Genomic DNA, 21,001 nt, shown 5'->3' with positions numbered 1-21,001 from the left:
ACACAGATTTATCATCTTACAGCACAGGAGGTCAGAGGTCCAAAATGGTTCTTGCTGGACTCAACTCAAGGTGTCGGCAGGGCTGCACCCCTTTTGGAGGCTCCAGGGGAGAATGTGTTTCCTGGGCTTTTCCAGTTTCTGGAGGCTGCACCAATTCTTGGCCCGTGGTCCCCTTTCATTGTCAAGCCAGGAATGGCCAGTTGAGTTTCACATCCCAACAGTCTGCCTCTCCTTCTTTCACTTAAAAGGATGCCTGTGATTATGCCGAGTCTACCTGGATAATCCAGAATGATCTCCCAGCCTCAAGATCTTTAATTTAGGGCCAGGCACAGGGGCTGACACTTATAATCTCAGTACTTTGGGTGGCTGATCTCAGTACTTTGGGTGGCTGAGGTGGGAGGATCACTTGAGCCAGGAGTTCAAGACCAGCCTAAACAACATGGCATAACGTGTCTACAAAAAAATTAAAAATTAGCTGGATAGATAGTGCACATCTATAGTCCTAGCTACTCGGGTGGCTGAGGCGGAAGGATCTCTTAAGCCCAAGAGTTCAAGGCTGTGGTGAGCTTTGATAATACCGTCGCACTCCAGCCCCAGTGACAGAGCTGGACCCTGTCCCTCGGAGGTGGGGGAGACACTTAATTTAATCACATGTTCCCAGTCTCATTTTGTCATACAAATTAGCATATGGCACCATTTCGGGGATTCGTCTATGGCTGCCTCGGGGGTGCTGGGGGCATTAGTCTGCCGACCACAGTGACCTTCAATGTGACCACTTTGGGCCTCAGTCTTCTTGACACCTAGAATGGAAACAAAGTCCCCACTGCAGAAGGTTGTTGGGAAAATTGAATTAGCAGATGGACACGGAGAGGAAATTCTGGCATCTAGGAAGGGCTCGATAAATATTCATTCTTAGCATCATTGCTTGCATATTTTAGGGAGTCACCTGGGATCCTCAGTAGACGCTTAGTGATAGATCCGTGGGAGTGAATAAAGACTGGTTGGGGGGCTTGTTAACAGTCTACCCAGTGAAGAAAGCCTTGGCACATAGCCCAGGTGTGGGCTGTGTGTGTGTGCGTGTGTGTGTGTGTGTGTGTGTGTGTGTGTGTGTAAGGGCAAAGGGGTGAGATGATAGCTGATCCTGCCTAGAAAGCTGGAGAGGGGTGTAAGCCTGGGCCCGGAGAGCCTCACAGTGGCAGAGCGCTGGGCAGGTACCAAGCTGACAGAGGGACCCCAGGGCCTGAAGTGATGCCTTCCGGCCAGGGAGAAATCATGGCTTCCTGGAGTTATGGCACTGGAGCCCAGCAGTCCTGTTGGCTCAGCCCTCGTTTAACTAAGGGAGATTCCCAAAGCCTAATTCCCTCTCTCCCAGATGAGAAATTAGATAATTATAAACTGAAGGCTGGTTTGAGATACTGATTTCCTGATTGCCTGACTCCCTAGAAGAGGACTGGTGGCATGGAGGGCATCTCCCTGGTTAGATTCCTGAGAGGCTTCCCCACTGCCCCCGCTGGGGCAGTCAGCACCGCAGCCGGCCTGGTCTGTGGTCGGATTGCACGGGCCTCCCCGTCAGGCGTGGTGGAGCTGCGCTAGGGAGGAAAGAGGCAGCCCTGGAGCTCAGTTACCGCAGCTCCTGGGTGGCCCGTGGGGATCGCCAGTTTGGCAGCTGCGCCTAGGGGGCTGATGCCGGGTGTGGTGTCATGTGCTTGGGGGCAGCCATCGGGTGTGGAAGGCCCAGGCTCTCCTCTGGGGCTGGGAGTGGGGGGTTTGTGAGAGAAGCACAGGGTCCCTGCTCTAGGCCAGGCCCCCAGGAGGCCCAGAGCCTGCCCGCTTGCTCCTCTGCAGGCCTGCAGCAGTGAGGCAGAGGCGGAGGAGGGTGGTCAGAGCTCTGTCTAGCCTGAAGCAGCAGCTAGGATTTGTAGCCAGAGTCGGGGTCACAGGAGGCCTGGACAGCTCATTTTATGGCTAGGAGCCCACAAGCAGGCCTGAGGCACAGTTCTGGCATTGGAGGACAGATGGACCTTGCCGTTCAGTGAGCCACCATGGCCAAAAGAGCGGTGCCCGAAGCCCCCAGGGCACAGAGGCAGCACCATGTTACCAGAAAGGGAGGACAGGCTGCCGGGGAGTTGGGTGGGGTCCTGCTGAGGGGCTCCTGCAGGCGAGAGGACTTCTAGGTGGAGCTTGAAGGGCAGGTGCACACACCGGAAGCCGCCAGAGGGGCGGCCCCGCCTCCCCAGGGCAGCAGGCCCCGGCCACGAGTGTGGCTGTGTGGCAGCAGAGCGTTCTGCAGAGAAGCCCTTAGCAAAGCCTGGCCTGGGCTGCTCCCTAGAAGTGGGGGAGGGAACCCTGAGCCTGCCACCCTGGCCTCGCCTTCCCCTGAGGAGCAGTTTGTAACCATCCATTTCTCTCCTATGTGACTGAGGACAGGGCCCCTCGCCTGACTGCGGTTAAAAGCCTTTGAGGCCTGGTAAACACCTTTCCTGCCTTCCCTCCACATGAAACCCTGCCAGCACTGTGGTTTCAGGTCTCTGGTGCCTTCTAGGTGTCGTGGAGCAGGGCAGGGGCCAGAGACCAGCCTGGGCAGAGGTGGGCTGGCATGGACTGGTCACAGGCCCAATGTATCTCTTTGGAGACCCTGTTTATTGCTCTGGTAGCACTGGCCTGGCAGTGGTGACCCCAGGGGCAGGACCCCCCCAGCAGTCGTGGCACAGCTGACCTACGTGGCTCGCCTTTCCTTGACCCCACGCACGCTCTTCAGCATGCTCATCATGTGCACCATCCTCACCAACTGCGTGTTCATGGCCCAGCACGACCCTCCGCCCTGGACCAAGTATGTCGAGTGAGTATCTTCTCCATGCGGCCCCTCCCTTGCTTTCCATTGCATGCTGTGGCTTCTGAGGCCGCCCCGGACGGGGGCTGTGTCCAGGCCCAGGAACTTCCCCGTGGCAGTGGGGAGGCCCTGGCCTCAGCGGCCTACCCTCTTTTGACTTTCCCAGTCCTGCCAACTTCTTGAGTTGTGCCTTCTGTGGAGGAAGCTTTCCAGATTGGCAAAGTAGGGAGTTTCTCCCTGTCCCACCTAAAGAGGAGTGATGGCATTGGAGAAAGTTCTGAAATAATAGGAATGTATTGAGCATTTGTGCACGCCAGGCACTGCCATAAGAACAATAAGCATCATCTCCTTTAACTCTCATGGCAACCCAGTAGTGTGGGTGCAGCCACGTTGCCCGTTCCACAGATGAGACTAAGAACTGGAGAAGTGGCTGGCCTGAGCCACGCAGCTGGGAGGTGGCAGCTGGGAGGTGCTCCAGGGCTCTCTCCACTTCAGTAACATCCTCTGCTGCCTTTTTTTTTCCCACAAGTCCTGCCTCCTCTAACCATTTGCACAGTTTGAGAAACCCGCCTCTGGTCTTTTCTTCTTGAATAGAAGTACCTTACCGAGAGGTTCTAAGCAGACTTCATAGGCACTGACTATTTGGCTGCTGTTTTGAGGAGGCCAGCGGAACGCTGGGGCAGCCTCTCTTCCCTAAGCGGCCTGTCTGGTCGTTCTCCACATTCACACAGGACCTGGTAGCTCTCTTGGCTGGTACACACAGCTGCTCTGAGTCCTGGGATGAGGTCGTCTCCAGCCCTGGAGGCCCCAGTCCCAGCACACAGGCATTGTGGGTTCCTTAGGCTGCCCCAGGCAGAGAGAACAGCACCCCCACTCCCACCAGCCCCACGCATTAGAGCATCAACACTCCTTCCAGCCCAGGGTGGACAGCTGGACCCACCTCCCCTGTAAGCAGCTGAGGATTGACTGGGCCCATTGCTAGCTGCTGAGGCCCCACAAACAGGGGTGAGAGTCCGTGTGCACTGTGCTGTAGCACAGACTCTGTGGCCACTGTGTGCCTGTTGTGCACATGGCCCCCCAGGGCTGGGGGAAGGATGGGGGGTGGTTTATTCCACCAAGACAACTGAGAGAGAACACAGAGTTCAGATGGACACATGGCAGTTACTCAATAATATGGAATTAACAGATTGGACGATGTATTCGTTAGCCAGATGTTTATAGCAAAGCTCCGTCCCCAACTCCAGCTCAGCCATGGGGGCATTGCAGACAGCGTCGCTTGATGGCCCCTGTTGAAGGGAGCTGTGTGGGGCTCACACCATGTAGGGAGCCGCAGAACCTGGCCTGCTTGGGCCTCCCTGAGAAACTCCACTGGCCTCTCCTGCCCAGGTACACCTTCACCGCCATTTACACCTTCGAGTCTCTGGTCAAGATCCTGGCTCGAGGCTTCTGCCTGCATGCATTCACCTTCCTTCGGGACCCATGGAACTGGCTGGACTTCAGCGTGATTGTCATGGCGTAAGTATCTCATTTGCTGTACTGTGCTGTGCCGTGCCGTGCAGGCCACATGGGATGGGGTGTGTACCCCCAGGCCCCGGACCACCCCTCTCTTTCTGACTGCCTCCCTGCAGTCCACATGCACGCAGGCTGGAGGAAGGCGGGGCGGAGGCCCTCGGCTTGTTTTGGTGGGCAGAGACGGCTCAGGCAGGCCTTGGTGGTCAGGCCCGCTGGCTCACCTGGGGCTCCATGGCAGCCCTGAGCTCCAGGGACATCATTAAGATTCTGGTTTCGTATTCTCTGCCCTTTCCACCAAGAGAAGCCAGTATTTCTACCCCTGGCCCACTGTGAATGGTGACCTGGATTCCAAGATGATTAAGAATGAAACTGCAGTAAAGAGAAAGAGCCTGGAGAAGTGACTAAGCATCCCCAGAAACCCACACCAGGCGCACCAGCACATCAGCTTGCTCCATCCAGAGGCTGAACGTTTGGCACATTTTAAAGCACCCGGCCACTGACACAATACAGTGGATCCTCACACCAGCCAGAGACGTAGGCTACATGGGGATGGCCTAGCCCATTTTATGGGTGAGAAAACTGATGCCAAGGACACACAGGGAGCCTGCCAGGAGGTGAACGTGACCCCAGGCCTGCTGCAGCCCAGGCTAAGGCCCCACCTCTTTGCAAGGAGAAACTCTCGCTGAGGGGTCCATCCTGTAATTCCAGCAATTTGGGAGGCCAAGGTGGGCAGAATTCTTGAGCTCAAGAGTTCAAGACCAGCCTGGGCAACATACGGAGATCCCATGTCTATGAAAAACTCAAAAATGAGCTGGGCATGGTGGCACACACCTGCAGTCTCAGCTACTTGGGAGGCTGAAGTGAGAGGATCACTTGAGCCCATGAAGTCAAGGCTGCAATGAGCTGTGATAACATCCCTGCACTCTAGCCTGGACAGCAGAGCAAGACTGTCTCAAGGAAAGAGAAAAAAAAGGCCTTTCTGAAGTCAGAGGACCTAGTGTGTGCAGGGCTGAGCACTGCACCTCAGCAAGGAGCAGAGCTGCTGAGGCTTAGATCTCTTGCCCTTGTAAACCCTGTTTCCCTACACGCAAAAGGACATGTTGGGTGCTGTGGTGTCAGAAACTCAGTTCAGCTCTCACTTTCTAGGATGCCTGAATCCCCAAATCTACTTACTGAAGACAGTCTTTAGCCCAGACATGAGCAACCCTGAGCTCCGCCATGCTGTGGGGGAAAGAGGGAAGCTGTACCCTGTACCCTGAACCCTGAACCCTGAACCCTGTACCCTGAACCCTGAACCCTGAACCCTGTACCCTGAACCCTGAACCCTGTACCCTGAACCCTGAACCCTGTACCCTGAACCCTGAACCCTGTACCCTGTACCCTGTACCCTGAACCCTGTACCCTGAACCCTGAACCCTGTGCCCTGAACCCTGAACCCTGTACCCTGTACCCTGAACCCTGAACCCTGTACCCTGAACCCTGTACCCTGTACCCTGTGCCCTGAACCCTGAACCCTGTACCCTGGTGAATGGGGTGCTTTCAAGCTAGGCGGTGAACCTGGCAGTGGGAAAATGCATCAGAATCTCTGTTTCTGGGTATACTATTTGTGAGCCAACTCTCGCCCTCTGTTTTACAAGTGGGAAAACTGGCTCCAAGAGACAATACCACATACTTGCCCCAAATCCAGTATGGACTTAGGCCTCGGTGGCACTGAGCGAGCAAGGGAAGAGTGGCGGGGGATGAAGTTACGGAGTAGTGGAGTGGAAGGCAGGTGGTGGTAAAAGCCAGGTGTGATGGGAGTCCTGGGGTGTAGGAACAGGCCGAGCCGGGACCTGCTACATTCTGTAGAGACTCCCCTGGCTGTGGTGTGGACCACAGACTGGAGAAGGGGCAGGCGGAGGTAGGCAGAGTCGTTAGGAGAATCTCTTGGCAGCCAGGAGAGAAGGTAGTGACTGGAGCCAAGGACCACGTGGAGAAGGAGAGCTCCTGGTCAGATTCTGGAGCTGTATTCTGCAGGTAGGGCTGATGGGAGGCCCCCTAGGTGGTTTTTGGTTTGAGCAGATTCTGGGTGGACGGTGTTCCCATTGGTTGAAATGGAAAATTGGAAAGAGCGGCACTGGCTGAAGCAGGAGGAAAATCAAAAGTCCGGAGTGGGATGTATGACAGTTGAAGGCACCCAGGGTGAGATACTGCGTAGGCAACTGGATATTCCAGTCTAGGGTTCAAGGAAGAGGTCCAGCGTGGAGGTGTACATTTTAGAAGCCATGGGGATACAGATGTTAAAGTCAGGAGACCAGATGACATCACCTAGGCAAGAGTGTGGCATGTAACCTGAATATACTGTGGGGCGCTCCGACATCGGGAGGCCAGGAGCGAACACTGGAGCGTGGAGGCGAGTCAGGAGAGAGAGGTGTCCGGGAAAGATTGTGATCCACCGGAAACCTGCCACCGGAAGGCTGGGGAAGGCAGCAACTAAGAGTGGACTGTTGGATTGAGCAGTGGGAAGGTCACTGGTGCCCTTGACAAGAGGGGTGCACCTGGTTAAGGAGGGTTTGAGAGAGAGTGGGAGGAGAGGGGGTGTGGGAAGTAGAGACATCTGTTTTGTGGGGCTGGCTGTAAAATGGGACGGAAGATGGTGTGGTGATTGGCAAGGAATGTGGGTCAATCAAGGGAGGACTTTTAAAGAAGAGGGTGTCTTTGCAGGCCGGTGGAAACGATCCATTAGAGACGGGATGCTAGATGATGTAGATGAGCAAGGGGGTTGCAGGAACCAAGCCCTCGAGCTGGCCCAAGAGGGTGGGAATCCAGTGCCAAGGGGGAGCATCGACCTGAAGAGCAGGGAAGGCAGAGTTTCAGGCAGAGATGGAGGTGGATTGATAGAGTTGATGATGAAAGAAAAAGGAGTTTCTCTTCTGATTGCTTCTATTTTCTCAGTGAAATAAGAAGCTTGATCATCAGCTGAGAACAGAGTGGGGAGGCATGTCTGAGGTTTCAAAGAGAGGGAAAACTTTTCATGTCTGAGCCAGGGAGGCTGCACTGACTTGGGAATGGAGTAGGATTGCCAGGCTGGGCCCTGGGGTGCCCTGTGGCTTGGAAGCAGTAATCCACGAGGTCCTGAGGCTGGGTGTCACAGGAAGGAAGGGGGTTTCAGGCAGGAGGGGATACAGCATCTGCCTGAGCCTTTCCTAGCTCCCCAGCCTGGAACCTGGGCAAGACAGTGTCACCACAGAGGGACCCCCAGCTTGCTTTGGGGCAAGCTGTGGCTCAGGCTCTGTATCTGGGAGACTCCTGAGTGACTTCAGGCCCTCAGCAAGTCCTCCTTGCCCGACTCCTGGGAGAATCCTGGTTTCATTCCCAAAACGCTTCTTCCACTGAGAGTCACAAAGCAGGTATGCCTTCCTCACCAAAGCCCGCTTGCCTTCACTGTGTGCTAGCGCTGGGGCTGACAAGGCAGAACATGGCCTGAGAAGCGCAGACACTCTCCACATTTCCAAGCATCTCACAGAAATGGCACATCTATTTCCCATAGGGCTGTGTGACCTATTGGCACATCAGCTGTGGGCCCTTGGCTGGCCTGGCCTGGCAGCTTCGATTGATGGGGATTCTGCCTTATGCAAACCAGTTAATTACTGCGTTTAAAATGCATTCTCTTAGAGATGCAGCGGTTCAGTAACAACGGACTCTAGGATGATCAAAGGAGATGTGAGTGAAGGGAAACATTCCGTTCAGTGAAATTCTCTGTCTGGCCTCCATTACACAGATGGAGAAGGTGAGGCTCACAGAGAACCTGGCACCTGCCCAAAGTTATAGGCTGAATCAGCAGCAATGCTGAGACTCTAACCGTGAGCTGGATGGGAGAGGCACCCCGAGTCTGATGTTTCTGTGGGGCGATCCTCCACCCCACTGATCTAGAGGCTGTTGGAGCGTCTGGGGCAGGGTGTTGGGAAGCCTGCCTGGCTCGGCTCTCAACCCCCCAGGCAGAGTTCTTCCTGTGGCCCTACTCACAGAAGGGTGTTACCTGCTAGTTAGCACAGCCTCCAACCTTCTGAGTTGTTATGGAAACCAAACCTGGAGGGGAAGGGAGGGAGGGCAGAGAGGAGGGTGGCAATTCCCATAGTCACTAACAGCGTGGGCTTCACCATCTCGAGATAAGGGCGGGGCAGGAAGAAGGCTTCTCTGCGCTGGGGCTGGTGATGGGATAGGATTCTCACCCACCACCCTTTGCTCTTCCTGTGCCAGGGCCAGCAATCCCGTTCCAGCTGTCTGCCCCTGGCTCGCAGCATAGCCGTCACGAAAGGGGAAGACTGGCTTCGAGGAGGTTTTGCCAGCCTGAGAGGGGCAAAGCTCCATCCCCTCACGCGACCTCACATTTGCCACCTCCACAACTGGCCCTGTGTCATACCAAGCATTCCTCCTGCCCCGCCATACTCAGAGGACCCAAAAGAGGCCTCGGTGGGGATCTGGGCTGAATAAAAGAGGGCAGCAGCCCCCCATGTCACCATCATGGTCCTGGACATTCAACACCCTTACCCTTTAAGTCCTCTTTTAAGACTTCCTCTACCTTATGATTCCTCTCCCAGACAGACACACGGCCACCAGCTGCACTCCTATTTCCAGCCACTCAGCTGGCTTTGCAAGCCTGCCAGGAGCACAGATATGGTCCTCCCTTATTCTGTCATTAAGCTGTCCTTGTCACCTTAGGACACCAGCTGCCTAGAAGGCAGACAATGAATGGAGGCCAAGCACTGTCTGTGCTGGGGACACGGTGCTGGGGGCAGCTTCTACCCTGGGATGGGAAAAGACAGGCGGAATCTAAACTAGAGACAGGCAGAGTTTTCAGTGGAGACACCAGGGGACAGACTGGGTCTGTACGGGACAGGAGGGAGGCCAGGACGGTTGGTTCCCTCTCTGACCTGCACACTGTTCCACTCACTCCCTGAAACTAGAAGAGACAGCCTTGAAACCAGTGTCCTGGGCAAGGGGAGCTGCCTTCCCCGGCCACAGTCAGTAGACTAGCAGCAGGATAAGGGGCCCAGCACCTCCGGCAGGCCAGAGCCATGGTTTCCATGGGATGGACACATCAGCCATATCCCAGGCCCAGCCAGAAAGTCCTGTGGCAGCACCATGTCTGGATAGAGACCAAGAGAAGAATGTGGGATGGAGGCCTGAGGGTCTGAGCCATCGTGGAGAATGGAATAGCTCTCAGAAGTTGAGAGGGACCTTGGATCAAATTAACAGGTGTATATGGACCAGAACAAGCACAGTGACTTCTGCCCCCCAGCACATGATGGGACTGCATCTACTGCCACACTGGAGAAAGATGGGCATGCTGAAGTCCATACAGGAGACAGAATGGAAACCACACCACAGAAAGGGTCGGGTGTTGCCAGAGGAAAGCAAGCTCTGGCAGTGTGTCTGCCGACGCCCCGTCTATGTAGGGCTTTGTAAGGAGAGATCAGTGTGGTGCATAGGGCCAGGTGAAGACGGAGGAGGGGCTCCTCCAGTGGATATAGAAAAAACTGGTGTCAGCCCAGTGTCAGTTACAGCCAGACCTGCAGACCTCAGGGCACTAAGCCCCTTGACTCAGCTGGCCAAGTTCCTTCCTATAGATGTCCAAAGCCTGACGGGGAACTGGAAAGCTGGGAGCAGACAGGAAGGGCCTGGAGGTCCAGATCACCCGGCAGAGTGAGTCTAGTGGCAGTGCCAGCCCACCCTCACACTCTCCCAGAGCCACGGGGCTGACGTCCTGTGTCTGACATCACTCAGACACCTGCATCAGACGCACTTGGTTAAACATCAGACATCCAGAGTCCAACGTCCTTTGCTAAACACCAGACACCTTCGGTTAAATGTCAGACACCCTGGATGCAAAGCCTTTGATTAAATGTCACAAGTTACTCGCCACTGTCCGGATGACCTTGGTCAGACACCGGCCATGGTCCTCATGGTCATGTGGCCCATCTACTGCATGTCATCGTGCTCTGTTAGCACAGATCCCTGACCCCCAGAGACCACCTTCTTCCTCCCGTCCCTGTGAAGGCCACGGATCGGCAACTGTCTGAATTCCAAGAGGGGACCCACAGCCACTCGCCCTGCCGAGCCTCACTCAGACCCAAGCAGCACAGACCCCAGGGACAGCATCTCACCTCTGAAGGCCACTCCTCCAGTGGAGACCCAGGGCCATCCCTGGAAGATACCAAGGGTCTAGGGGTGGGGGTTGGGGGGCCGGTGGACTTGTGTGGGAGGCGCTCTACCGCCTTGGGGCTCCTCATCCTGTCGCTGTCTCTTCTTGTATTGCTCCTTGCCCGTGAGTAGTTGAAGAACAGATACTCAGGCACCCTCTCTTCCCATCTTCCAGTGCCTCTGTCTTGGGAACTCTGGTTTTTTTCAGTGAGTATTCAGGCTACCTCCACCTCATGACTTCAAGGACTTCTGAGCCAGGCACAAGCCGATCACAGACCATAGAAGATGTGGACCGAAACTAAGAGCAGAAACGCACTTGCTTCCTGTGTCAGCTGACCTGAACCTCCTGGAAAACAGGCTTCCCTTTCACTCTGATGTGTCCCCAGCCCCAGACCCCACATGTGGCTTCATGTCACGGACCTCAGTGGTATGGAGACAGTGGCAGAGTGGCTGCCTCCTAGCACTGGTTTTCCATGGCACCGTCACCAAGAGAGCCACCTGGAAGCTTGCTGTGTGGACATCCTTGCTGTGTGTCATCAAGCTGAAATCCTGCGTTAGGAGGGTTGAAATCCAGAAGAAAAGCTGAGGGAGACCCTGGGCTGTCCACAGCACTCCCCCCACCCCCTCCTTGGTGGGAGGGCGCCAAGGGAGAGGGCTGGTCGGGGAGGGCAGGTGGAGGTTCTGCTTTGTAATTCCCAATAACTGTGGTTTGATTCTGCAGGTATGTATCAGAAAATATAAAACTAGGCAATTTGTCGGCTCTTCGAACTTTCAGAGTCCTGAGAGCTCTAAAAACTATTTCAGTTATCCCAGGTAAGATGCCCAGGTTTGCCTCTCAGATCTCAGCTACAAGTGACTCTCTCTCTGTCTTCCCCACCCCTCTCCTCCTCTGACTGTATGTCTCCTATTGGTGTGTTGTCATTGTCTCGTGTGTGAATTTCCCTTGTTACAGATACACAACTGAATTTGTGGACCTGGGCAATGTCTCAGCCTTACGCACCTTCCGAGTCCTCCGGGCCCTGAAAACTATATCAGTCATTTCAGGTGAAAATCGGGTTAAACGCCAAGGCTGGAGGGATACGCCTGGGCCTTCCCAGCCTCCTGGGAGCCAAGGCCACCCTCCAGAAGGCCCTTCGACTGTACCTGTCACCAGAATACCTTTCCCAGGGCTCAGGTGTCAGGGGCTATTGGCAGTGGACCTGCCTGTCCCCTGGTGCCTCAGAATGGGCTTCAGGCTGCCCACCCCAGCAAAGCCCACTCTCACAGACACCAGGGGGCACAGAGCCCCCCACGGTGGGGCCTACATTGAACCCAAATGTTTTCCAGGATAATGGACTGCTTTTCCAAACCACACTCAGCTATTTGAATAGCTAAAAGATTTTACATGAATTGCTTCAGCCCGAAATGTCAGCTTCTGATGAGGAAGCCAAAAGAAATGTGTTTGAGGGCACCCCCATACACACCTAGAACGTAAAAGGAAAACTCGGGCACAGTCTTTGATGACTGAAGTCCTTGGCCTGCCTTGTGCCCTGTCTGGTGGGATGAGCAGAGCCAGGGCCCCAGCCCTGTTTGTGAAGCAAAGCGTACTCTGTGGACAGGCGCCATCGGGCCTTGGTGTGTCGTAGAGGTTTAGCAAACCACGCATGGTGACCTCAGGAAGAAATTCTCCTTGGCAGATGTTGACAATTGCACCTGGGAAGTCTCCTAAGCCCAGGTGGCCTCTCTAGAAACCGTTCCGTTCGTCCATCCAGGAAAACTCTGAAAAGACTGTGATTTCTGAGCCTGGTGGTGTGATGTGCCCAGGCTGAAGCTGATTTCCACCTGGGAGACGTTCCTATCCTAAGTTTGAATTCCCCCTCCCCAGACTCAAAGCTCCTCCTGTTTGAAGGAACTTCCTCTGGAGGGGCAGTGCCCAGAGGTTCCTGCCAGGAGTCTTTTCCAAAGGCAGCCACACTTAGAACTGGGGAAGTTGCTTCTTTTAAGAGGGCAGCTCGGCCGGGCATGGTGGCTCACGCCTGTAATCCTAGCACTTTAGGAGGCAGAGGCAGGCAGATCACCTGAGGTCAGGAGTTCAAGACCACCCTGGCCAACATGGTGAAACCCTGTCTCTACTAAAAATATAAAAATTAGTTGGGCATGGTGGCACACTCCTGTAATCCCAGCTACTTGAGAGGCTGAGGCAGGAGAATTGTTTCAGCCTGGGAGGTAGCGGTTGCAGTGAGCCAAGGTCACACCACTATACTTCAGGCTGGGAAGACTCTGTCTCAAAATAAATCAATAAATAAAAGAAGAAGAAGGCATGGAGATAAGCTGCATGCCGTCATTCTAGGAGGCGTGAGAGCAGAAGGGAGGATCGGTTGAACCAGATGGCTACATCCACTGCTGATGTGGAACCTTGTGGCTTCCAGGCCTGTGGCCTGCTTTGAGCTATTGTCTCCCCCAAGGAGTCAGGGCTCCCATAAGGAATCCGGACTCCCCCTGGTAGGGCTAGTTATCTTGTCAGAGGAGCCCCCAGTTATACTGTGTTGACGCTGAGCTTTGTGGCCTCTCAACCCGCTATTGTATGTTTATAAGGGCCACACCTCCCCTAGGGCTCCCACAAGTGGCCCAGAGCCCTGCTAAGGGCCAGTAGCAAGGGGGCAGTCTCCCCGCTGTCTCCCATGGAGCCACCTGCGTGGAGACAGACATCACGGCCAAGGCATACATAGACTCAGAGCCCACGTGCTCTGTCCTCTAGGGCCCGGGACAGCCTCACAGGCACACACCCCACCACAGCAGACAAACACACTGACCACAGGACTCAAGGCATGTTCCTGGTGTGTGTTATAAGAAAGATTTACAAAGGGAAGTATTTCTCGGTCCTGGGGAAAAGGAGAAGCCCCCCAGTCTCAGCCTAGCTCCGTGGGATCTCTTCAGAGCCGCCAGCAACCTGGTGAGACAGCAGGCTCGGAAAGCGGCCATTAGAAACATGCCATGGTCAGCCTGACGGAAGGCTCTCGGGAGGAGGTATCCTCTGAGCTGAGTCTTGAATAGCCCTAGTTCTCTCTAGACTCAGTCTCTTTTCCATAAAGTGAGAGTGAAATCAGAGTTGGTGGTTTCCGAGGGCTCTTTCACCCAGCCTGTTAATTCAGTGGCAGGAGGATTTCCTAGTCGGTCTCCTGGGGCCCATGCCTTCCTGGGTCTTTTCTGAAAGAATCCCGCAGTTTTGTTGGAGAAGCGAAGTGATGACTTCTCATAGCGTCAGTATGAGAAATGTTCAAAGGGGCGAGTCACCCCTGGCCACTGTTTCTGCAGAGCAGGTCGGGGGTGCTTTGTTGGCCTTGAACGGGATATTTCAGCCCAGAGAGACTTTAGCCTAACAGCTGAGGCAGAGACCAGTCTGGGTATTCGAACTGCTGTCCATCATCCTCACTTTGCTCCCCTCGAGACATGCAGGTCTCCAGGTCCAGTAAACCCACCAAAGGGTACAGGAAGCTCTGCTGCAGATGAGGAGCTCTGGACCAGGAAGAGCTGTGCATCCCACCCCCACCACTGCCGTGGGCCCAGACCCCCACTGCCCAGGCAGTTGCCAACATCTGCCAGGACGATTTCCACAAGGAAGGCTGAGTGCCTCTGAGCCCTGGGCGGGCAGCAGCGTCAGTGGCACCATGGGGAGCTCAACCTCTCCCCATCTTGTGTTTGCCTGCCGTGGCCTCCCTGCCTGTGGGTCACAGGCCCAGCAGCAGGCACAGAAGCCACAGGTGCTCCTAACACATTAACCGGCTGGACAGTGGATGGATGGAGCTTAACCTGAGATCTGGCCGCTTGGACAGGGACATGAGGGGCAAGGCCCTGCAGCTGGCAGAGGAGCCCCTCATTCCCCATGCTGTGCTTGCACTTGTCCTGGAACAGTCGCTAAGGGCCAGACCGCTGTGTACATGTGCTTTTCTGTCCTTCGCTGTGTGGTGCTGGCTTCTGCAGGGAGCTGGGCCGTGCAACTAACAGGTCACAGCCTCTCAGCTGTGGGGAATGCGATGGACGGGGCGGGGGTGGTCCTAGAGGGACAGGGCAAGTGGGACCATGCAACGCAGGTCAGCCCTGCTCCTGAACCTTCCCTAAAGGCAGGCCTGAGCCAGTGCAGGCCCCTGAGACATCACCCACAGCCCCCAGCCCCTACCCAGCCAGACCCTGTGCCCCTAATTTCCTCCAAACAAGCCACACTCCCTGGGCATCAAAGAGAGCCGGCCCCAACAGTGGGGCAGGAGGACCCCCTAGCATGGATGGCTCTGTTTCTCCCCAGCACAGGATTGAGGCTGAGGCCCCTCCATTGCCTGCCTCCCCTTTTCCATGGACTACATTCAAAGCAGCAGGCCTGGCATACGTTGAGACCAGCCGGAGGGGGACGTGCTCTGAGTGTGTGTATTTGGCTGGTGGAGAGCAAGGACAAGGCCAGCCTGGACTCCTGCCCAGGGGTGTCAGGACACATCTCAGCTGCCGAGTAAAGCGGGACTCGGGTCTCAAAGCCCAGGAGAAACCTCCCTCATTTTGTCCCCACCTCCGGTTGCCCACTCTGGCCCCAGCCCAGCTCACCTCAGGCGCAGCCCCCGCCAGTGGAGCACAGAGCTCGGTGCCCGGGTGACCTGGGGCTTGTCCTTGCCTCCCCCAGGCCTGAAGACCATCGTGGGGGCCCTGATCCAGTCTGTGAAGAAGCTGGCTGATGTGATGGTCCTCACGGTCTTCTGCCTCAGCGTCTTTGCCCTCATCGGCCTGCAGCTCTTCATGGGCAACCTAAGGCACAAGTGCGTCCGCGACTTCACCGCGCTCAACGGCACCAACGGGTCCGTGGAGGCCGACGGCTTGGTCTGGGAATCCCTGGACCTCTACCTCAGTGACCCAGGTACGGACTCGCTCTGCAGCTGGGGAGGGCTTTGCGAGGCCAGCAGGGCGGGGGCGCCTCCCACACAGGCGTCCCCAGAGGGCAGGCCTCCAGGACTGTTCAAGCCCCGCCTCATCCCCCAGAGACTCAGACCGAGGACAGGCAGGGAGCAGACCTGGGGCCTGCCTTGTGACTTCTCGGGCTGGATGGGGAGGTGATGCGTGAAGAGCGGGAAAGATGGAGTTAGGTGGAGGGGCAGATGGGGGGACAGCAGCTGCAGCACTGGGAGATGGGTCGGACCCTAGAGCGTTGCAATGGCAAGGTGACCAGCCTGCCACAGAGTGTCAGCTTAAGAAAGAGGGGGAACACAGAGCCGGGGTAGTTGGCTTCAGACTAAAACCCCACCTACCTGGCATGGAGATTTCCCGTTCGACATCAGTGTTCCTTGCTAGGATGCTGATTCCATATACGTGAACCCCAGAACCCTGCAAGAGGGCTGAGGCAAGCCCCGTGGTTGTGCCACGGTGTGTGAGCCCCTCCGATGTCTCACTGCTCCATGGCTCACACGCCCGTGCTCCAGGCTGGTGGCCAGCACTACTCTGGACTAGAGCCGTTGGTCTGCTTCATGGCACATGCTGGCGCAAGGCCAGATTCCAGGCCACATGACCCCGAGGGCCATTGTGAAGTTAGGGCCTCTTCCATATACCAGAGGCCACTTTGGAAAAAGGAACATAGATACTTAATGAGTGGTTCAGCAATGGCCTTATAGTGGCAGTGCTGAGACTTCTGTATGCTCCTGAGTCACCTAGAGAGCTCTGGAAAACAGGCTGTTGGGCCCCACCGCTGGTGTTTCTGAGTCAGTAGGTCTGGGTGGTACTCGGGAAGTTGCATTTCTAAGCAGTTCCCAGTTGATGCTGATGATGCTGGTTCGAGGACCATGCTTTGACAACTGTTGCCTAAGACAAAGCCAGGAGGCGGTGAGTGTTGGGACTGATGACAGCCACAGAGAGAAGAGGACAGGGCGGGGTGTCCTGTCTGGGGCAGTTCCAGCCCCATCCAGACAGACCACAGTGTTGCCACAGTGACTATGGCAGGCGTCACTTCCACCATTTCGTGTGATGGAAGTGAGTACGGAGCTGTGCAGGAGCTGGCCGAGGCCCCGCGGTGACTCAGCAGCCAAGCTGGGAGTCTGCGCAGACCCTTGCCTCCTGGCCTCCGCGGCTCCCCTGAGTGGTTTCGGGCAGGGCGTAGAAGCTTCCTGTGGGGACAGCTGAAGCCCTGCCCAGGGCTTCCCGTGTCTTCTGAGAGCATGGGGCACTGGCAGCAGGATGTCTGCAGAGGAGCAGGAGGAAGGCTGGAGTTGCCTCAAGCCTGGCCAGGCAGAGGGCAGGGGCAGGGCGGGCACTGGGAAGAAGGAAGACCATTAGTGAGGGCTCCGCCTCCCCAAAGCCCTGGGTGCAAGGTGGGAACTTCTGCCAGAGTGCCCTCACTGTCACGGTGTTTCTCTAACAGAAAATTACCTGCTCAAGAACGGCACCTCCGACGTGTTACTGTGTGGGAACAGCTCTGACGCTGGGTATGCGGCACCCCCCACCCCGGGTCTCCTTGTCCTGCCAGGGAAGTCTCCTGGTGTTTGCACAACTGACTGTATTTTCTATTTATGCCCTGACCCCAGGGACAGCAAGGCCTTCTTTTGTCTCCCTTCCCTGCCAGGACCCCGCCAGCTTCCCCACCCTGCCCCCAGCAGAGGAGATGGCTGCTGGAGGAAGTCAGGGGCAGAGCTGCGGGGAGAGCTGACGGAGCCCTGAAGCTAGGCTGGGACTGGGGGATAGCTTTGGATGCCCTGCACAGCCCCACCACCAGCCCGCCCCCAGCTCCGTTCCCTTCCAGAAGCTCCCCAGAACTGCTTCCTCCAACTCCGGCCTTCCCTCCCTCACTGCTGCTCTGTGCCTCAGAGGGAATGTGCTTTCCCCAGCAGCCTGGACTTCCCTTGAGATGCCCAGTAGCCACGTGCAGCTTCCGGGGCCCTGTGCACACCCAGGTCCAGATCAGTGTGATGGTGCCATGCGGCGTTGAGAAGGGGTCACAGAGGGTCACCTCATGGGAGAAGTACCAAGTGTGCTGCCTCCTTCCTGTCACCAAAGAGATTGTCTGGAGGATCTTGGGGCATTAGCAAGACACAGAGAGGTTCCTTGGCTGTATCCATCTGCTTGCTAATTCTCTCGTGTGTATGTGTGTATGTGTGTATGTATGTGTGTGTGTGTGTGTGTGTGTGTGTGTGTGTCTCACACACGCACATGCACGTGTGACCCCAGACCAGCATTTCCTCTTTGGGAGAGAGGCTGTCACCTCTAGCTCTGTGAACGTGGATTGCCTTCCTGAACCAGTGTCTGTGTGCACCGCTGCGCAAACGGGCTCCTGACATGGCCAAGCCCCAGCCCATCCCCTCCAGAATCATTTCTCAACCCCAGGGTCCTGCCTTTGCCTGGGCTCGTCCTGTTCAACTCGGCCAAGGCTCACTGCTCTCCCCAACCCTGCTCTCCCCTGTGCCCAGGCTGTACGCAGCTCCTCATGGGGTAGACAGGCAGAGGAAGAGACATGAGCCAGGACTGGTGCTTCCTCTCTGTGGGGAGAGGCAACTTGATAGCAACTGGGATGGAGTGTCATATGGGCAGAAGGGAGTTTGATTTAGGCCTGGCAGAGTACAGATAGGTAGAGTAAAGAGGAAGATAGTGTCCCAGTGGGAGGCACAGCACAAAGTCACGGAGGCGGGGCCCAGCAGTGTGGTACTAGGTTTTACAGCTCAGCTGCACAGAGCAGTGGGGCATCCACTGGGTTGCCCAGGGAGAGAAGTCTGGCCCAGCGAGGGTCTCAAGAGCAGCAGACCCCTGACTGCATGGAACAAAGTCTCTGTGTGTGGCTGCAGGACATGTCCCAAGGGCTACCGGTGCCTAAAGGCAGGCGAGAACCCTGACCATGGCTACACCAGCTTCGATTCCTTTGCCTGGGCCTTTCTTGCACTCTTCCGCCTGATGACGCAGGACTGCTGGGAGCGCCTCTATCAGCAGGTGCGTGTGTGCCCAGAGGGACAGGAGGTATGTGCTCAGGGTCCAGGCTACACAAGTGACTAGCCAGATGTGGCCCCAGCAGCCTCCCCACTGGTGAAAGCTTTGGAGGGGACAGGGGACAAGGACCCTTGCTTCTGAGGGAGAAGGGATCATCAAGCAAAGAAACTTTCCTTTTGCTGGTGAGGAAGTACCAGTACCTTTATATAGGATGCTCTCTGCTCTGTGAGGGGGATACTTCCTCTCTGTAGGATGGAGTAGTCTCCCTCTGTGGGCACAGCATCCCCCGAGTGTGACATTCTGCCTCCCTCCTTGGGTGGGATGCGGCCCCGCTGTGTGCAGGTCACTCTCCTCTGCAGGTCAACACACGTGTCTCTCTTTAGATGGGACATGCTCTACCCTCCTCCCTAGGCTGTGTCTATTTGCACCCCTGGCACAACTAGAGTAGGTGACTTGGGGATGTCATAACCCAGAAGGGGCCCCAGCAAGGATGACATCCGCCCCTTTGCTCCCTCAGACCCTCAGGTCCGCAGGGAAGATCTACATGATCTTCTTCATGCTTGTCATCTTTCTGGGCTCCTTCTACCTGGTGAACCTGATCCTGGCCGTGGTTGCCATGGCCTATGAGGAACAAAACCAAGCCACCATCGCTGAGACCGAGGAAAAGGAAAAGCGCTTCCAGGAGGCCATGGAGTTGCTCAAGAAAGAGCACGAGGTGGGTGAGCGGTGCCACCAAGGAGCCCCCAAGCCCTCACCTGATTATGGGTGCCTATAGGCAGGGTAATTGTTGGGTAAAGCTGGTACCTGTGGGTGTGGTGCATGTTGGGTAAAGCTGGTGCCTGTGGGCGTAGTGCATGCTGGGTAAAGCTGGTGTCTGTGTGCGTGATGCATGCTGGGTAAAGCTGGTGCCTGTGGGTGTAGTGCATGCTGGGTAAAGTTAGTACCTGTGGGCATGGTGCATGCTGGGTAAGGCTGGTACCTGTGGGCATGGTGCATGCTGGGTAAAGCTGATGCCTGTGGGCATGGTGCATGCTGGGTAAAGCTGCTGCCTGTGGGCATGGTGCATGCTGGGTAAAGCTGGTGCCTGCTGGGTAAAGGTATTTCCTGTGAATGTGGTATCTGCTGAGTAAAAATTTGGAAGCTGCTGGGTTAAGATGTGCCTGTTGGTGAGGGGCCTGCTAGGTAAAAGTGATGTCTGCTGGGTAAAGTGGGTCCTATGAGTGTGGCTTGTGCTAAGTAAACCTGTTCCCTGTGGTCATCGTGTCTTCCAGGTGAAGGTGGTACCAACAGGGTAAAAATGGTGCCTGCTGGGTGGTAGCTCCTGGGTAAAGATGGTTCCTGTGAGCATACTGCATGCTGGATAAGAGGTCCATGTGTCCATGGACATAGTTTATTCTGGTCAAGGGATGCCTTCTGCTGTGGTCCAGTGAAGAAGGCCCAATGTCAGAGAACAAAGCTGTCTCAGAAAATAAGCACTGACAATGCTTCCCTGGCCACCCGCAGTCCCCGCCTTGGTGGAACCTGGAGGCTGGCTACAGAGTGAGCTGTTACAAGCCAGGATGTGGGCATCCACTTGTTCTTCTCACTACCCCTTGCCACATCTTCCAATATACTTTTGGCCAGCTAAACCTTCTAGAAGAGCCTGTGCCCTCTGGTTCTGGCCACTTCTCTGTTCATTTATACCCACCTCCCTTCTGTTCCACACATGCCCCTCTTCCAAAGCTGCCCACTTCAGCCACTCTTATCTTCCTTCCTGGATCTTGGTCTTTCCCAAAACATTCTGGATCTGTCTGAGTTGATCGCCATAGTGTCCTCATTCTGGAGTAGGTGTGCGAGATCACTTACTGATAGGGAAAGCCAGTCACTGAGAGGTGCCTGGCCTGCCTGAGCCTGAGGCAGCACAAAGTCTCAATGATGGAAACATCCCTTTATTCTTCCAGGCCCTCACCATCAGGGGTGTGGATACTGTGTCCCGTAGCTCCTTGGAGATGTCCCCTTTAGCCCCAGTAACCACCCATGAGAGAAGAAGCAAGAGGAGAAAACGGATATCTTCAGGAACTGAGGAGTGTGGGGAAGATAGGCTGCCCAAGTCTGACTCAGAAGATGGTCCCAGAGCAGTGGTAATCCCAGCTATGGTTCTGGCTTTTCCAGGGTGGGTCTGGCATTAAAAGTCCACCGTGCTAGGCTCCTGTACAATCACAGCCCCCATGGTTGTTCCCCAAGGAGAGCAGCCTTGAGCCCCCTCCCAGCCCCTCCTGTTTCCCATGGCCTTTCTCAGAGTAGGGGAGCTCTGGGTAGAGGGATAGGGTAGGTTTGGGTGTTATGATATCCCCAACCTGAGGCTAGTATCCCAGCACGGGGGCTGGGGCTGGGGAACAAGGCTACATGGTATGGGTTGGTAGGTGTTCAAGGACATGCCCCTAAGAGCGAGGGGTCATGCCAAGTGCCCCAAGTCCTGCTAAGGCCAGGAGCCTTCCTGCCTCCTTCTCCCTTGCCCAGCCTGAGCTCTACCTCCAAGCCCATATAAGCTTCAGGCTCCCAGCTCCAGAGACGTAG

The 21,001-nt window shown here is 55.9% G+C and overlaps 1 protein-coding gene across 6 annotated transcripts in view; it reads left to right on the top strand.

Annotated features, from left to right (window-relative positions):
- SCN5A (sodium voltage-gated channel alpha subunit 5) overlaps window positions 1–21,001 on the top strand; it is a 101,295-nt gene that overhangs the window by 24,007 nt on the left and 56,287 nt on the right. For 3 of the 6 annotated variants that reach the window (XM_039461983.2, XM_039461981.2, XM_074406048.1), the window contains exons 4-11: window positions 2,750–2,839; window positions 4,217–4,345; window positions 11,478–11,569; window positions 15,171–15,401; window positions 16,893–16,956; window positions 18,307–18,448; window positions 18,963–19,160; window positions 20,386–20,565. In XM_039461983.2, the coding sequence (XP_039317917.1) occupies window positions 2,750–2,839; window positions 4,217–4,345; window positions 11,478–11,569; window positions 15,171–15,401; window positions 16,893–16,956; window positions 18,307–18,448; window positions 18,963–19,160; window positions 20,386–20,565 (1,126 nt within the window). Of the gene's footprint in view, window positions 1–2,749; window positions 2,840–4,216; window positions 4,346–11,246; window positions 11,339–11,477; window positions 11,570–15,170; window positions 15,402–16,892; window positions 16,957–18,306; window positions 18,449–18,962; window positions 19,161–20,385; window positions 20,566–21,001 lie in introns of those variants that run through there. The other 3 variants (XM_039461982.2, XM_039461980.2, XM_074406049.1) reach the window with 2 other exon arrangements.

Source organism: Saimiri boliviensis, chromosome 9 (assembly GCF_048565385.1).
Source record: "Saimiri boliviensis isolate mSaiBol1 chromosome 9, mSaiBol1.pri, whole genome shotgun sequence".
Taxonomy (NCBI): domain Eukaryota; kingdom Metazoa; phylum Chordata; class Mammalia; order Primates; family Cebidae; genus Saimiri; species Saimiri boliviensis.
This window is presented reverse-complemented; position numbering and strand designations above follow the sequence as displayed.